General features: G+C 38.9%; 1 protein-coding gene across 2 annotated transcripts; it reads right to left on the reverse strand.

The window, feature by feature from the left end:
* Positions 1 to 264: 264 nt before the first annotated feature.
* MARCHF5 (membrane associated ring-CH-type finger 5) lies at positions 265 to 18,912 on the reverse strand. Of its 2 annotated transcripts, none has more exons than XM_080911228.1 (6): positions 18,568 to 18,912; positions 12,874 to 13,076; positions 9,218 to 9,348; positions 2,046 to 2,229; positions 1,538 to 1,704; positions 265 to 998 (listed from the first exon to the last, which is right to left on the reverse strand). In XM_080911228.1, exons 1-6 carry the CDS (start codon positions 18,600 to 18,602, stop codon positions 882 to 884), a joined length of 837 nt encoding a protein of 278 aa, XP_080767354.1. In that variant the 5' UTR covers positions 18,603 to 18,912; the 3' UTR covers positions 265 to 881. The 2 variants fall into 2 exon arrangements, with proteins under 2 accessions (XP_080767354.1, XP_080767353.1); XM_080911227.1 differs by having other exon boundaries at positions 9,173 to 9,348.
* Positions 18,913 to 18,959: the final 47 nt, after the last annotated feature.

Genomic DNA, 18,959 nt, shown 5'->3' on the forward strand with positions numbered 1-18,959 from the left:
TGAATCAGCAAAAATTCAATAATTTTATTATCATTTTTTCAAGTTGTTCTCTGCTTAAACGATGAACTGGCAGCTCTAATATCTAGAAATACTAATTTAAAAGCACACTAAGTGATAAAAGGGTGTTCCATCTTATTATCTCATTTCCCTATCACTATCCTCTGCTTCCCTCCCTTCCTTCTAAACACACCCCCACACAGACACACACACAGACACACACACAAACACAACATGAATCAAAATCACACTATGAACTATGAGATGTCAACATTGCATAAATAAAGTTTAATAGTGAAAAAGTGATCTGGAAGCCCTGAAAACTGACCCTACAACATTTGAAATGTCACATGGATTAAGGAAAAGGCAACAAATTTTCTTTTGTTCAGATAATCATTTCAATGCTGACATACATTTTTGGGTTTTTTGTTTATTCAGAACTAGTTTACATTTCCTCATGTGTAGCATGTAATCAAATTATACCAGAAGAGAAAATCCTCACAGTTTCCTTCATCGAGTTCCTAAGAAAACACTGAACATGAGTATATACAAAAGAGGCATCAGAATAAAACATGTCCACTTTTAATATTTGTACATTTTTTTATCTTTACATTCTTGTCTGGAAAAATATGAACAAACCCAGGTTTACCATGCTAAAATAATGGTTTTAGCCATAAAAGTAGTACATACAAATTACAGAGCTGACTCGTGTCCTTATGTTCCGTGATTACTGAGAGGCTTTCCCCTGCCCTGCGTGCTTTATTGTATCTCTTAGAATATAGGAGCAGTAGCTTATCACAAGTCTCCACTAGCGCATTAATGATGGAATCAGAACACAACAGACTCGTCAGGATGAGAGGCCTCAGAACAACCAGAAGTCAGTTTTATGCTTCTTCTTGCTCTGGATAATTTAGGATTTTGCGGTGTGCCTGACGTAAATATTGCTGCTGTTTGAAGTAAACCTTAAATGCTCCTTTTATGGCAACAAAAGCAATTCCACCCTAAAATAAAAAGGGAAATTAATTTTTTTTATAATGCAGGATTAGAGAAACAAGAAAAAGAATTTTACATTGACCACAAAGACAGGCTTTGAAGCCAAATAAATCCTGATAGCTGCGAGTGAAACACTCTCTTCTATGAGGGCAGAAGCTGGGAAAGAGCAGACTTCAAGTAGCAGAGGAAGAGCCTCTGTAGCTTTCTTCCCACAGAGTTCTACATGCTGAGAAAGGAAAATGCAGGGCGCTATGTGGACTGTGACCAAGGAGGGCAAATAGGATAACAGGAAACAGTATGAGCCAGTTTCATCTCATATGTTTATTTATGATGCTGGAACCAGGGACTGAAGCCAGAGCATGGTTAGAGAAGGCTAGACTGGCAGTAGGACCTGCTTTTTTTTAAATCTCCCTCACACTAAGCTGACTGTGGGGTTGATGGAGGGAGCAGGCACAGAGCCCCTACAGAACATCTCTCCCTTTAAAAACAAATACAGTTCATTCTTATCTGCATACTGCTTGAAAAAGTATTATTAAATCCATCTTACCAAGATTGTCCTCTGTAAATTTGAGTTAACACTACTGAACATCAGTTTACCAACTATTGTCGCAATAGTAGGAAAGACAAGGGCTCCACACAAAATTCTAGTAGCAGAGACATGATCTGCTAAAGGATTAGCTTCAGCTGGAATTCGAGGAACAGGACAACCAATCCCTAGAGGGGGAGAGCATTATGTTAGAACTAAATCTTAGGAATAGCTTGAAAACAAAAAAAAAGGTGCTCTAAACATTTTTAAAATCATATGTTGGTTTTTTTTTTTTAAAAGATTTATTTAATTATTATATATAAGCACGATGTAGCTGTCTTCAGACACTAGCAGGTGGCATCAGATTCCATTGTAGATGACTGTGAGCCACCATGTGGTTACTGGGAATTGAACTCAGGACCTCTGGAAGAGCAGCCAGTGCTCTTAACCACTGAGCCATTTCTCCAGCCCATGTTGGTTCTTCTAAACATCAAGGTGAACTTTATTTAGCCACAACTCAGGACCTTACCTGGAAATATACTGTTCAAAATTTGTAGTTTATTTGAGTATTTGCGCCATAGTCTAAGCACATAGTCCTCCCAGCGAATCATTTTGCCTAGTATCAGCATGACTGGAATAGTAGGAAGTCCAATCAAAAGAAATAAAGGGTCAGCTCGCTCCATAACATCCAGCCCTTCTTTATGGCCTACAACCTGGGAAGCAGACAACATTTGCTACAGTTATTTTCTTATCTAAAGCAGCGGTACATATTTAAGTGGTATATATTCCATTCATTTTGTAAGACACATTTAGTTTCAAACCACAGAAACAAAAGCTTTTTTAAAAACCTGAAAGCTATTAGTCTTGATTTATAAAAAGTAATAATGGTGCTAGAGAGATGGCTCAGTGGTTAGGAACACTAGCTCTTACAGTAGAACTGGGTTCAAGGCCTAGCTCCTATATGGCAACTCCCAACCACCTGTAACTCTAATTCCCAGGGGATCTGACAAGCTCTGGCCTCTTTGGGTACTACATATAGTTGGTACACACACATATATATGTATAAAAAACAAACCTCAAACACACACACACAAATAAAATAAAAAGGAAAAGAAAGGAAGTTCACCCATAGCACATGCCTTTAGTCTCAGTCCTCAGAACTGAGGCAGGCAGATCTCCATGACTGTTAGACCAGACTGGTCGACATAGCTCTGTGTCAGCCAGAGTTACACAGTGAGACCTTGTCTCAAATAAAATAAAAAATCACTATCTAAGGTGTGTAGTGGATAAAATCTGCAAACTATTTCATTTTATGTTAGAATAAAAGAACTTAACAAATATGCACTGATTACATCTCAATAGAGTTGTGAAGGACATCTGAGTTTTGTTATTTAATTTTTTAAAGTCAGGGTCTCACTGTGTAACTCTAGATGGTCTGGAATCTATCATTATAGATCAGGATAGACCCAAATTTAAAGAGATCTACCTGCTTTTACCTTCCAACTCCTTGGATTAAAGGCACACACACTGCTTTTCAGCACAGCAGCCATCTTCCAGAAATTGGCCACAATGACACACTGAAAGGGAAAGTGCTCCCACTGTATGTTCAAGACTGTTTAATAAACATAGAGGTGTTCCTCTGGCTACATAACATGTGAATCTACAAGAAGGGTGATACTATAGACCATCATGGGAATGGGCACTGTTCAAAAAATAGCATGCTTTGGGCACCCCTGTAAACAAGCAAGTTAAGGGCACGATTCTTGTCAAGAAAATTAATGTGTGCACTGAGCACATCAAGTACTCTAAGAGCTGAGATGAAGCCTGAGATGCTGAAGCCCATTCTCACTGAATTTGTGGTAAGGAAAAAAAAAAAAGCACCTAGACTGTATTTTTCTTAATAAACACCGGCACAGAGGGTGGGAGATCTGTCCTTTACTTCCGTTCCTCTTAAGCAATTTGTCAGTGAGCTCTGGGACCAAGATAATTTTTTGATCCTACCTGTCCTCTAAATGCTTTTGTCTTTTAGATAAGCACAGACAAGCAAGGAGTGGTACCAGCCTTTAAATGATGGCCTGAACCAGCCAGCAGCTGACAGTTTACTTCAGCAGTCACAGTGTGTGCTCTGCATGTGTAAGGCCTAAGTATAATTGCATATGCCTAGTAATCCTAGTTACTTAGTTGTTCAAAAAAAATTTCAATGTGTATGGAGGTTATTTTCACCCAAGAGGTAGGGCCTAATGTTCTATCTTTGCTATTTGACATTCAACACAATAACCCCCCTAAATCAGTGAACCAAAAATAAGGTTATTTATTACACAACATTGTTATTAGAGTTTAAATGCATCAATACTTAAAAGGTGTTCATTCCAGTGTTGGGTAAGTTAGTAATATTCTGTCTTATCAATAACTATGCATATAGAGGGTGGGAGGATGCTTGTGGGTAGAGGGACTTGAAGAGAGCTCAGGCTTGATCATAGGATTCCACAAGCAAATAGGCTTTAGCAAAAGTATTGTTCTTCACAGTTCTCTTTATGTACTGGTTATGAGTCTCTGGTCCGAGACTCGTTTTGTCTTTACTGTGATGATTGTCTCCTCTGCTGTTAGACATGTTTTAATTTAATGTAATTCCACTGTCAGTTCCTGTGATTCTAGAGTCCTTCTGGGGGAATTCTTGACTCTGCTTCTAAGAGTTTTACCTATGTTTTTCTAAGGCCCTTGATCTATTCTGAATTAATTTTTGTACAGGGTAACATTTAGATTTTGTTCCACTTTCCTTCAAGTTTTCTTACCTGTTTTCTCCATACTATTCTTTGAAAGGCTGGCCTTTTCTCCTCTATGTATGATTTTGTTTTGAGACACAGTATCATATATCCCAAACTATCTATCTCAAACTCACTATGTATATGAGGTTGACCTTAAACTCTAGATATTCCTGCTTTTGCTCAAACACTGGACATCACATGTAAACCAATGCATGTTTCTAACATTATTGTTGAAAAATAGGTTGATACAGCTGTGTGTATAAGCTTCTATGTTCTTTATTCTATTCCACTGGTCTACATATCTGTTTTTTGTGACAGTATCATAGTATTGTTACTATGGCCATGTAATACACTTGAGATCAATTTTGTTTTGTTTGTTTTGAAGACAGGGTCACATAACTCTTGCTGGCCTGGAGCTCTCAGAATGCTGGGATTAAAGGTGTGACTCAATACTTCTGGCTGAGACCAGGTACAGCATTGTTCTTTCTGCTTAGTATTGTTTTGGCTATTGAGGGTCTTTTAGTGCTTATGAATTTCAGAATTGCCTTCTTTAGTTCTGTGAAGATACTGGAACTTTGATGCACATTATATTGAGTCTATAGTTTATATTAATCCTGCCAATTCATGAGTAAGGAAGATCTTTCTATCTCCCAATATTTTTAAAAATTTTATGTGCATGGTGTTTGCTGAACATGTGTCTATGTACAATGTGTATGTCTGATGCCCAAAAAAGGTAGTATTGGGTTACCTGGAACTATTGTTACAGACAGCTGTGAGATAACAAGTGGATGCTGCAAATTTAACCCAGGTCCTTTGAAAGAGCAGCATTATTAATCACTGAACCATCTAGACTTTAGACCTTAATTATCTTCCTAAATGACTCAAAGTTAAGCTTATTTTTAAATAGTCTATTTTTCTAAAGCTATTGCGAATAGTTTTTCTAATCCCTAAATGGGCTAGTGAGCCAAATATAGTTCTTCAGTACATATTAATATTTAAAAAGATGTTTAACATCATTAGACATCAAATCAAAACTGCTCTGAGATTCTTTCCCATTCCCATCAGAATGACTAACTTTAAGAAGACAATAAAGGCTGGCCAGGGAAGATATGGAAATGAGGAAGTCTCACACTTGGCTAGTAAAGGTATAAACTAGTGCAGCCATCACAGAAGTCAGTGTGCAAGTTCTTTAAAACCTAAAAGTACAGTATCATCTAACCCAACTACATTACTCTTGGTTATATAGCCAAAGACCCTTAGGTCCAACAAGACATGCATGAATAAAGTATATATGGTGCACATAAACAATGACATTTTATTCAGTACCCCACCATGGTATTTACAAGAAAATGGACAAAACTGGCCATTGTTAAGACAAAATAAAGCAAGACATACAAAACAAAACTGCCATGTTTCCTATCCTATGCAACATCGAGATTTAAATTTGTGTGTGTGTTGGGTATGTTTTTGTTATGGAATTAAAAAGGAGACTGTGAGAAGGTCTTTAAAGAGGGTAGAAAGTGCTGGTGGGAAGGTCAGTAGAACATCTATTTGACAGGAAACTAGGAGAGGTGTCCTTGGAGAGAAGAAGAGATTTAGCAAGACTGGCAAGAGCGGAGGGAAAGGTAGCAGGGAAGTAGGGTAAGAACAAAATATGACATATATGCATGAAAATGCCATACTGAAACTTGTTATTTTGTACACTTTTTTAAAAATTAGAATTCTGTCAAGTGGCGCCCCAAAGCTGTAACTTTAGCACTTAAGAGGATAAGGAGTTTACACAAAAAAAGACACTTAAATAAAAAGGCAGGCTGGAGAGATGGCTCAGCAGCCAACAGCACTGGCTGCTCTTCTAAAGGTCTTGAGTTCAATTCGCAGCAACCACATGGTGGCTTACAGCCATCTATAATGGGATCTGATGCTCTCTTCTGGTGCGCCTTAAGACAGCTACAGTGTTAGCGGTTCCTCAGAAAAGTGAGCATAGTCCTACCTGAAGACCCAGTTATTCCTCTTCTGGGCATATACCCCAGAGATGCTCCAAAATACAATAAGGGTACAATGTTCATAGCAGCCTATTTATAATAGCCAGAAGCTGGAAAAAACCCAGATGTCCTTCAGTAGATGAATGGATAAAAAAATTGTGGTATATTTACATAATGGAGTACTATTCAGGTATTAGAAACAATGACTTTATGAAAATCCTAAGAAAATAAATGCATCTAGAGAATATTATCCTGAGTGAGGTAACCCAGTCACAAAAGAACAGACATAATATGCAGTCACTGATAATTGGATACTAACCCCAGAAAGCTCTGAACACCCCAGAAACAACTCACAGGCCATATGAAGCTCAAGAAAAACAAAGGCCAAAAAAATGAAAGCCTCAGTCCTTCTTAGGAAAAAAATAAATGTATAGCACCCTCTCAGTGTGGTACACCTGGACCTTAAATCATTAATAATCCAAGAGCTAAGAATATAGCCTTGTGGCAGTTTTGGGTATTCAAAGATCATTATGCTTAATCTATACTGACTGTTTCCATGTTTTATTCTGTCCTACATGGACTTTATGTATTTCATACTTATAGTAACTAGAGGGATTTCAATGCATACTATCAAACCTCTAAAAGAATTAAGTACTGACAAAAAATATTCATATAGTGTTATGCCAAAATGCTTTTAAAAATCTGTTATGTATCCCTCTTTTTTAAAAAATAAAGTTGTAAGAGAGAGAGAAAAAAAAAAAAGAAATGGGAAAGGACAGTGATCTGGCTGGTGATGTATCAACTCCAGAGTTGTTATCACAAAGCAAACTAAGGAGTAGAAATATTTTAAGTCCCTGGCAGATAGCAAATCCCAGGGAAGGATATATATGTAGCTCAGTTGGTGCAGCATATAAACTGGGCAGGATGGCTATACTATTTTTTGTGATTAAATATCAACAAAATCAACTTATGGGGTTCTCTAGCTCACAGGTTGAGAATACAACTCAGCATAGTGGGAAAGGCATTCTGACTGGAGTCTGAGGCAGCTGAGTGCAAGGCAGGCCACAGATAGGAGGGAGAGAAAATGAGTCCTCCTTTTGTTCTTTTTACACAGTCCAGAACCCCACCTCATGGACTGGTGTTGCTCCATATTGAACACATATTGTGTGTGTTCCCATCTCAACTAACCTAATCTAGAGAATCCCTTTCAGAAATGCCCAGAGCTTTGTATTTTAGTGGCTAGTGCTTGCCAAGTCCACAATTAACATTAGCCATAACTATAACCCTAATACTTGGTAAGGTAGAGGCAGAAAGTTCTTAAGTTCTGGGCTACAAATTAAATTGGAGGCAAATCTGGCAACATAATTATCTTGTCCATTCATGTATTACTATATTGACTGTGGACTTGACATAAACTAGTCTGCATTCCCCAGACACACACACACACACACACACACACACACCAAAACAAAAACAAAGAAAATTCTAGATACTGATTTATTAGGACATACTCTCTAACAAATGCTCAGATAACTGCCTCTAAAGATGCTGTATAGAGAAAAGGCTGATGAGATGGCTCAGAGTTAAAAGCACTGACTGCTCTTCAGAGGTCCTAAATTCAATTCCCAGCAACAATGGTGGCTCACAAACTCCTGTATTGGAATCTGATGCCCTCTTTTGGTGAGTACTCAGATAAATAAAATAAATAAATAAATGTTTAAAAAAAAAAAAAAGCACTGACTGCTCTTTCAGAGGTTCTGAGTTTAATTCCTGCAGGTTCACAACCATCTATAATGGGATCCAATGCCCCTTTCTGATGACAGTGTACTCACATATATAAAATAAATATGTTGTATGGAATAATGGAATATCCAGTACAATGCTAAGCAACAGAAGTAATATATATTCCTGTCTTGCTTGTGATTTTCAAGCTGCACTTAAGATTTTTTTGCCAAGAAAAGCTACACTTACATACCTGTATATGCATGTTTAGTTATGTAAAAAATGTCCTTCCAAAACCTTTAAGTCACACAATACCTATCAACTATTCTACAAGCTAATTATCTACAAGCTAATCACTTGTTCCTAGAATAATGTTTCAACTAAAGCAGTATATACAAAGGTGATTTCTAAACAGTTATACAAAATACTTATTTTTAACTTGTGTTTCCTTTTGATATGAATACTTCCACTCTTATGATTTCAAATTACTTAAAATTTTCAAGTACCAGATCAAGACTTGTAACAGCAACTATAAATTCCTTTTACAGAGTTATAAATGTTTATAGAGCTCTGCACTTGATTCATATTTATATGCATAATTATGTAACTGTTCTTTAGCATTTCATTTATTGTACACATTGTTCGAAGTCAAATACTGAGACCTACCTAAAAATAAAAACAGAATGGTTAATAACCTGCTGTAATTATATACACAGAATGCTTACAGATCTCTATAGTTATGTGAAAAGATCATTTACATTCATTATAAATCAGAGAGAGCAGTTTAATATGAAATTAGCTCTAGTGGCTCTCTGAGAAGGTGATGAGGGGCAGGAGGCCTTTTCACTAGCCAACTTGTATAACATTCTATTTACTGTACTCATGCTATGGGGGGGGGGCATGCTACAGCTCTTGTGTAAGTTCAGAGAACAATTTCTTTTGGAAGTCAATTTTTTCTTATTCTATCATGTGAGTGTTGTGGGGGTTGAACGTGTGTCACTAGGCTCTGTGGCAAGCAAATCTAACCGATAAGCCACCTTGTCAGCTCTAGTCTCCTTTTTATGGAGTTTTTTTAATTAAAGTTTTTTTTAATTAAAGAACTTTTTTAAAGTTCTCATTCTTTAATCATGATAGCATCATTATTTAAAACAGTACATTTAAAAACTCCTAGTTAATATATAATAGACCTTCACATCAAAAGTAGTGTCACTGAATAGAGTAGAATGGTGAACCTGCATCACTGTCACTGCTCCATACGTCACAGCTGTCCAATAGATGGATCCAACCATTATTCCTGCTGCAGCAAAAGGGCAAGCTTTTGAGATCAGTCTATCTGCAAGATCCAAGACATAAACAACTGGACCTACAATATAAAGAGAGAAAAGTTTCAACATAAGGTAGGGTTTTAAAATGTCTTCAATATTTTCTATAGCTAAAACATTTGTAAAAAGTTAGATTATCTAAAATTAGTTGTTAAACAATGGGTATTTTTAGATTTTTTTTAAAGTCATAGGTGTGTGTGTGTGTGTGCGCATGTGTGTATTGAACCCTCTGAATTTGGAATTACACATGGTTGTGAGCCTCCATGTAGGTGCTGGGAATTGGACCCAAGTTCTCTGCAAGAACAGCAAGTGCTGTTAAACAGTGAGTTTAGACAGTAAGTCTTTTTAGCCCCATGGCTACTTTCTTATAACTAGACAAATCAATTTATTTTACTTGATTTAAAATATCTACCAAGCTTTTAAAAATGATTGTGATGCCAGTATTTATATTTGAGCAGCTACATGTGCCAATTATAGGTGAAATGATTAGTATTTTTGGAGGTATTTTACTTGCCATTAAGTTCAATTTAATTTAGTTCTAGAATTTTCCCTAGAAGTGTCTTAGATTTTGTTCAAAATAAAACCAAAGGACTGACCATCTGCATTTAACCAGAGGTATATGTAACTTGTTGGGTAAGTTACTGTATTTGTTGAATACCTTTATATACAAACTGTTATTTTAGACATTTTCTTAGAAATATATGAGCTCTATCACTTGATTTCCTAGGGCATTCAATCTAAAGAATGCTATAAACAAATGCAGTTTCCATCATTGCACAAAGAAGCTAGCATAGTAATTTGATGACTAAGTAACTAAACATCCAAGGGAAAAATGTATCTTATAAAGCCCCTGACCAAAACTCCCTACTGGCTTCTAGACCAGCCACTGGAAGCAGAGAGATGACACTGAGTAAAAAGAGCAGGGGGAGAGATGCTGAAGGTCTTCTGGTTTCAATGTAGCCACTCATTATTTGCAAGCTTTAACTTAAATAACATTTAAAACAATAAGGTATTGGGGGGGGGCAGTGAGCAGGTGAGGTTAATAAGTAAAAACTATATTTAAAAATTCTGAAAAAACAAACAAACAAAAAACACCAATTAGGTATCTTTAGGGGCCAATGAGATGAAGTAAGCCTAATTTAGAGCTTACTAACTTTATAATCTCTAACAGCATTTTATTGTCTTGTCAATCTACTTAAGACAGCTAGGGTTATCACTTCCTCAGAAGGCACGACAAATTTCATCTTAGTGAGCCACTTAAGATTCCAGATGGCGGCATTAGAAACTAGAAACCATGGGTATGTAATAAAAGCTCTGATTCTGAATTTTGTTATGGACTACAAGATCTACAAAGTTCCTCCTCTGCATAGCTCCATTATCAACAGTGTACATCCCAAAACCCAGTAACCCATTCACGTGTAAAGCACACCTATCTCCTCATCACTAACTCAGGTCAGTGCTCCAGTTGTTCTCCCATTCTCCTCCACCATTCCCTTACTCCATAGCTTATTTCTATCAGAAAAACGAATTATTTCATTTATCTTAAGAAATGTTACTACAATGACTAGGGTGTAGGTAAGTGCTTCAAGAAAGACAGGACACCTTGAAGAGCTGGTTCTCTCCCTCTACCATGTGGGTCCAAGGATGGGCAGGATAGGGGCAAGTGTCCTTATCTGCTTGATCTTTTCACCAGCTCCCTACGTCTTTACTTAGAGACAGGAGCTTACTGTGTAGCCCAGACTGCCCTTAAACTCACAAAGGTTGGCCTGTGGTGCCTGCCCTGTGCTGGGACTAAAGTCACCAGCTTCCTAAAACCTTTGATCCTTCCTGTCCCACTACTCCCTTTCCTTCCTTCCTCTGAGTAAAATACTTGAAATAATCGTCTCATTTTCCCATGAACCTATTCCACCCAAGCTATTTTTTGGCATCACTGACAACCTCCACATATCTAAATTCAGTGGTCTCATCTCACCTGCTTATGACATATTTTCTTTCTGACACATTTTGGTTCTTCTCTACCCAGAACATATATTATCCCTCACTTTTCTTTTCCTTTACTAATTCCTTCTTAACTTCAATTAAGTTCCCTCTGCCAATTCCTACCACACCATACTTCCTTCTTTGTGGTGTTTGCTTTTTTCCTAAAGCATTTTCATGGCGGAACATACTTTTCTTATCTATTTTCATTACTAGAAAAATGGCTAGAGAGCCACTGGCCCATGGCCAAATCCAACCAGCTATTTTTGTAACTAATGTTACTGAAAAATGGCCAGATGCAAGATCTAAAACTTATTTATATGGAATTTAAAGAAGAGATCTGTTATTCCTGTATTGAAACACAGACCCAAAAAGGGGAAAGGGGGCTGGTGAGATGGCTCAGTGGTTAAGAGCACTGGCTGCACTTCTAGAGGTCCTGAGTCCAATTCCCAGCAACCACATGGTAGCTCACAACCATTTGTAATGAGATCTTATGTCCTCTTCTGGTGTGTCTGAAGACAACTACAGTGTATTCACATACATAAAATAAAATCTTTAAACAGTACTATTAAAAAACTGTCTCCAAAGAAAGATGCTTCTTATGTCTAACCCTCACCCCCTTTTTAATGTATATACACTCTCAGGTGTAATCCTCAGAAAGACCATCTATCTCACTGACACAGGGTCTCTCACTGGTCTGACCAACTAACGCAAATTGCCTGGGCAGTGGGCCCCAGGGATCTCACTGTTTCTGCTTCTCCAGCACTAAGGTTACATGTGGTATGAGAACCAAACTCAGGTTCCCATGCTTGCCAGGCAAACACTTCACTTGACTGTTTCCCCAGCCCTAAGTCAGCTCTCTTGTTGGGTTATATCCATAGTTATTCATACAAGTCCTACGCTTGGGGGTTGGAGAGATGGCTCAGTGGTTAAGAGCACTGATTGCTCTTCCAGAGGTCCTGAGCTCGATTCCCAGCAATCACATGGTGGCTCACAGCCATCTGTTATGGGATCCAATGCCCTTTTCTGGTGTGTCTGAAGACAGTGACATCATACTTGTATACATAAAATAATCTTTATAAAAAGTTAATATACTGACAAACAGGCAAGTCATGGGACTTGTTAAAGATAACATAAACTGTTAGCAAAATTTAGAGAGGGAAAATAAAGATATTCACAAAAAATTTTAAAAATTAAAAAAAAAATCATTTAAAAATAAATCAGAGAAACTGGAGATTAAAGAGCATTAACTACTCTTGCAGAGGAACTGGAATCAGTTCCCAGTACTCACAGTGGCTTACAACTATTACACTCCAGATTCAGGGAATCCAATGCCTTCTTTTGGTCTCCTTGGGCACTAGGCATGCACACAGCTCATACATAAAAACATATCAACCTATTAACCAACCAACCAGAGCTGGTTGTTGTTGCTCATAATGGCAGCAATTGGGGAGGCTGAGGCAGGACAACTGTCATGAATTCCAGGGATACAGAGTGAGACCTTGTCTTTTAATTTCACACACACACACACACACACACACACACACACACACACACACACAGGAAAATAACAGTAACCATGTCCTTACCCAGCTTTGGAAACACTATTAAGTACTCAGCATTGCACTGAGGACAGGCCACTCTGGCTGTGCTGTTTCCTCTTTGCTTTTCATCTACCCAGCGTTGTAGACAAGCCTGGTGAACCCACTTAGTAGATCCTCTGCACCTGCATGGTCTCACCCATTCAGCTGTTCTATCATCTTCATCAGTAGCAAAACACACCCAGCAACTTCTGTAAATTAAGAAAGAAATGTTTTACCTTTAGGGTTCCAGCACATGAAACTCTTAGCTAATGGGATGGAACTATTATGTAGCATTGTAGAATTCCTGTTTAAAAAAAACAGAGAGCCAAACAACCCAACCTATTCCCAGGAGACCTTTTCTTCTGTTTTGTTTTTCCTTTTGATTATTTTATCAGATATTCTCTGTATTTATATTTCAAATGTTATCCCCCCACCCCCTGAACTTGCTTCCATGAAGGTGCTCCCTCTCCACCTCAGCATCTTGGCATTCCCCTACACTGGGAAAATGCACCTTCACTGGACCAAAGGTCTCTTCTCCCATTGATGCCAGACAATCCTGTCCTCTGCTGCATATGCAACTGAAGCCATGGGTCTCTCTATATGTGCTCACTGTCTTTTTTTTTTTTTTTTCTACTACAGAATCTATTTTCTAAACTTTGTTTTTATCCACCTTTTTTTTGTATCCATGGTTTTATAATTTCTCCTGACTAGTGAACTAGTGTACAGAAACAGTTAAGTATCTTTTGCTATTAAGACCTCTTGAACTTAGAAAAACAAACTGTTAGTGTTTTCATATATCCTCTCAAGTCAGAATTACAAACATACTAGGCAGAATACTCTGAGCCATATTCTCAGAACATTCAATTTTCAACTGAGGAAACCAAACAATTTTTAAAAAGTCCACTCCTTTCCCTTAATGGTAGAGTATGGCTATAGGAAGAAAAAGGACATCACAGTTTCTTTTCTGTCTCTTGTGGTTTCTTCTGAGATAGTGCCTCACATAGCCTATGCTGGCCTTGAATTCTTAACCCTCCTGCCTCAATTATCTAGTTGGGATTACAGACATATACTAACCTGCTCCATATTAAAGCTTTAAGAAGTTCAAGAGCTGAGTGTAGTGGCTTACTCCCATCTATGAAGCCAGCACTTAGGAGGCAACAGAGACCTCTGAATTCAGACAAGCCTGAACCACACAGTAACACCATTTCATAGAGTGTTATAAGTTATTGGTATGGCAAATTCACAGGACCCTTGGTTCAATTCCACCACTGGGAAGAGGGGATGAAGTAAGGACACAGGGATAAATGACTTTAGGATGGCAATATGATAAAATTTGGATCTTTCAGGAGGTCTTAAGTTCAAGAGGTTTTAAAAAAGAAAAGATACCTGAAATGATTTTTGTATTCTAGTTCACAAGTCAGAGAAAATTACAAGAAAGACGGATTTTAAAAAAAAAGTTCAGAAAAATAGATTAGATACAACTCTACTGGGAATAGATTTTGTTTGGATTTCCAAATTTAATTTTTTTCCCACTATCACAGGTAGAATTACTTTTATGTTTATATTAAAATATTTCTCTTTTGGCAGGAAGTGATGGCACAGAACTCAGGAGGCAGAGACAGGCAGAGTTTGAGACCAGCCTGGTCCACAGAGCAGGTTCCAGTACATCCAAGAAGAAACCATTCTTGAACCCCACCTCCCAAAACACACAAACCCCTCCAAATCCCCAAAAGTACAAAAACAAAAAGCCCCCCAAAAAACCCCAAACAAAAATCAAACCAAGAATCTCCCCAAATAGTAATACAATTAATAAAGAAATAAAATAAATCTATTTTTATAACTATAGTATAAAGAACCTTCAAGTAAAATTGATGCAACAAGACTTAAGTAGGACAAAGTCTACATTTCACCGAATTTTTAAAGGACCCTCCCCCATAGTTGGGGCCTACTCTACCATATATGGTGTTGACTCTACATAACTGAAAGAAAACCTCGGGGGAAGGGAACATTACTATAGAAAATAATAGAGAAATCCTATAAACTGAAGCTGCAGCACCCAGTAAAACAAGTTTCCTGGTGTGTGTCTGTGTGTAAAGAAATGTGGGTAAAAATACAAAGGTGAACAAGGAAATATTAGGGAATGAGAAAGGACTGAATGCAGATAATGGACGCTGTTTCCTAGTTTTGTCAAGGACCCCCCCCCCAAGTTTTTGGTGATAGACAAGTGTATATAAAGAATTAATAGTGAAGGTGTAAAGCCCAACATAAGCTTCAGTGTCAGAATGGCTATTTAACTAAATTACTATTTAGAGTAGCTAATTTAAGCACATTTTTCTGGTTGGACTCAGTGACATTTGTGCAGTTCAGCAGCTTGAGAAGTTGAGACAAGCCCAAGAAGTTGGAGGCAACCCTGAGCTGCAAGACACAGTCCCTACAACTACCACCACTAAGCATTTTTTTTCCTTAGAAGTGTCTCATTATGTGGATAAGGCCTATCTTTGCCTCCAGGGCAACAGGATTAAAGGCATATACCACCAATTAATCTAAACTAAGCCTGGTACTAAACACTTTTAAAGGTACTTCATGATGTCTCATTTTTCTTGCATAATTATATTTAATTCAAAATCCCTTTTTTCTTTTTGTTACTTTTTTTTCCAGACAAGGTCTCATGTGGTCTAGGTTAGCACAAATACTCTATGCAATTGAGGATAACTAAACTTCTGAACCACTTGCCTCTACTAATCTTTACATTGGGAATGAATTTGGGCTTTGTGTATATTTGGCAAACACTCTACCAATTGAGTCACATCCCCAGACCTTTACAAAATTTTGATATTGATTTAACTCACAGAGAACCCCTTTTTCTCCACTGAAGTTTGTGTAAGTGGGAACAACTTCTAATTAAAGATTGTTACTTACTATGCTTGTCACTTAATTGGTTTCTATTAGAACAACTGGCTTAATATGCACAGTGGGAAAGCCTGACTGCATGGTCAGGTACTACAAATGATTGTGTTCCCAGCCCTTGTAGAAAACCTTGGACTTCAGTATGACTTCAAGTAAAAACTTTCAATTAAAACAGGGAAAAACGGCAAAATGCTTCAGTGGGAAAAGAACCCGTTGCAAAGCCTGACCATCTGACCTTGGTATCTGGGACACACATTTCGAAAGAAGGGAGCCAGCCTCTGACCTCCACATCTGCAAAGTAAACTCAAAAACAAAACAAAACAACAACAACAAAAACTATGGGCAACTTTCCCTTGTAGGAACACTTACCCATATTTGGATATAACTTAGTCTCTGGGACTCTGAGAAACCCACATACATATTCTGAAATATGCATTTTTTTCCTTTGAGCACTACCTCTTTGTTCTTAATCCTCATACTGAAACCAGTATTAAAGTATTTTTAATAAAATCTTCAACTCTGCTTCACTAAAAAAAAGTTTCCATGGTAAACTATCCATATCATAAAACTTACCACTTTAACCACTTTACAGGTACAAATCCATTAAAGTAATTCACATGAGTGTGGATAGTAACAGAATGACTAACCTTTTTGCATAAAATTATAATTTCTAAGTGTATTAGCAAATAGGATAGATGAGATATTGTTAGCATAAATATATATTTAATATAACAAGTAATTTTCTAAATTTGTCTATTTGTCAAACTGGATATATGTTTTGGCAACAAAATGTGGGCATAATATCTAAAACTTTTTATGTTCTTTTAAGTTTATTTTGAGGAGAGAACTTATAAGTAAGGTATGGGAATGTGGTTCAGTGGTACAGTGCTTACCCAGCATGTATGAAGCCCTGGGTTCAATTCCCAGCACCACATAAACTGAGAATGGTGGAGGTAGAAATAATCATCTTCCTCATAAATTATATGTTGTTTTTGTCAGTTTTTTAGAATAAATTTCAAGCTTTAAAAGAAAAAATCAGAAAGGGGCAGAAAGAATGTGAGAGTCGGGAGATGAATGTTGTGCATTTGGTCTTCTGGCCTTGTAGGTTATCTACATAAGATCTACACAGCATTGCATTAGGGACTCAAAGCCCCAAGCCCTACCCTGAACTTTGGACAACGGCTGCTAAAGAGAGTAAACTTAGTGGTGTGCTCACTGATAACTTGTCCATGCTCCTGTAAATAACCTGGACCCATGCTTACACAAGCAATCCTAATTAAATTCAGTGGAACACCACACACACACACACACACACACACACACACACACACACACACACACACGGGGGTGGGGGAGAAATGAGAATCGATGGTACACGGAATGGGAAAGAGATAGGGTAATGGAGTGGAAAATGACCATAATAATTTATTATACATTTCTAATGTATAGCCAGAATGCCCAAGTTTCTGTAAATGCTTCATCAGCACTCAATGGCTTTTATGAAAACCTCCAAAGAATATATGAAAAGCCAAGACAACATCTGGACATACAAAATTTTCTAAATGTCACCATATAAAAGTGAAAGTGGAATGTCATCAGAGCAAATAATTCACTATGCAATACCAGAATGGAGTCTCATTTAACTGGCAGTAAATCTCTCTGGGCATATTTAGTATGACACATCTAGTCAAGTATGATAAATTATAATGAAAGGAAAACCTGAGAAGAGATCAGACTCCTAGACAACTGGAGAAATTGACAAGTTCATTAATTCTAGCAAAATACCCGCTAAGTACCAAGGATTTGGGATAAATCCTGTCCTAGAACTTAGAATATGAGGAGTAACTTCTTGCCTTCCTTGATGGATCTTTAATTCCACCCTCCCAGCCCCAGTAGTTAATGGCTATAACCTCAATCAGGAGAGGCCCTTCATTTATCAAGTTACAAAGTTGGATCTTAACTGCATAGAGAGCACTACTAGCTGAACTGGGTAGCCAGTTAAGTCTATTTAGAGTTGCAAGCAACCACAAACATTAATTAATTTGAAAAATTGGTCAGACAGCAAGCAGCTGCCTTGGTGAAAGGTGGATTTTATTTAGTCTCAAAATCTCACTGGCTGGAATTTAAACGGCAGAGGGCAGTGCAGTAGACTATTTTTAAGGGCTGGAGACCCCAGGAATTGGCAACTGGTCCCAGTACAAGCCAAAACGTTACTGGGAACTCACCGATCCTCAAGTGTGCTACGTGTTCAATGTTGCATGCATGTGGCTGTTTTCCATAACCTCTACTCTAGTGTGACCGACCGTTAAGGCTCCCTTGTGGATATTCTGACTTTACGGTTTGGGGGTGGAGATGAGATGGGAGGGGGTGTTGGAAGAAGAAACGAAACCCAGGCTTTTAAAAGAGAATGCCTACCCTTGCATTGTGAAAGTGCAAGGAACTGTCAGGGGTTCTTCCCAGTGGCGTCGCTGCTAAACCTTTTACAACATAGTTGGGGGAAGAGGGGAGAAATAGAAACTAATTTTATGGGTTAACAATAGCGCCTCTTCACCTCAAAAACAGGCTTTCGGCCAAAGTAGACCTTTCTCCTTTAATTAAGTTTCTAAGTCTACGACCCAGGCCGCTGGCCCGTCCTTCCCTCCAGTGCCATCTCCAAATTCAGAGCCCTTCTCCCGGCTTGCGGGCGGTGGAACTCTCGGCGGACGCCAGGATCCCCGCTCTCGGGGCCTCGAGGCCAGCAATGGGCAGGCCCAGGACGAAGGCCGGCGGTTCCTGGCCCCACGCTGCTCCTACCTGTCCAGCATCTGTTGAAGGGCTTGGTCCGGCATCTTCTGCGGAGCTGGCGAGCTCGGCCCTCGCCCGCAGCCCCACTCAGGGCCAGGCCCCGGGACAATAGCACTGAGAGGCGGCGGAGTAGGCCTCAGTCCCGCGGCGGCCGCGGCCCCGCCACACAGCCTCCCGGCGCGGCTCCCAGGGTCCCGCGGCGGCAGTGCGCGGCCGGCGGACGACCGCAGAGGGCAGCGGGGAGCGAGGAGGAGGAGCCTGGGGCCGGGAGGCGGCGGTCGCGGCCCGGGTTCCTGCCGGTCCGCCCAGGGTTCCGGTCCATGGACCGCCGGGGCGCCGAGCAGCTGCCGGCGGAGGAGCTACCTCTGTGAGGTAAGAGTCGCCGCCTCCGTGCGCGCCGG

Source organism: Micromys minutus, assembly GCF_963924665.1.
Source record: "Micromys minutus genome assembly, chromosome: 2".
Classification (NCBI taxonomy): Eukaryota; Metazoa; Chordata; class Mammalia; order Rodentia; family Muridae; genus Micromys; species Micromys minutus.

Coding starts and splice junctions, on each gene's coding strand:
- MARCHF5 (XM_080911227.1), bottom strand. CDS start 18,602: ATGCCGGACCAAGCCCTTCAACAGATGCTGGACAG. Junction 1,705..2,045: donor TTTGAACAGTATATTTCCAG/GTAAGGTCCTGA, acceptor CTCCCCCTCTAG/GGATTGGTTGTCCTGTTCCT. Junction 999..1,537: donor ATTTACAGAGGACAATCTTG/GTAAGATGGATT, acceptor TTTTTATTTTAG/GGTGGAATTGCTTTTGTTGC.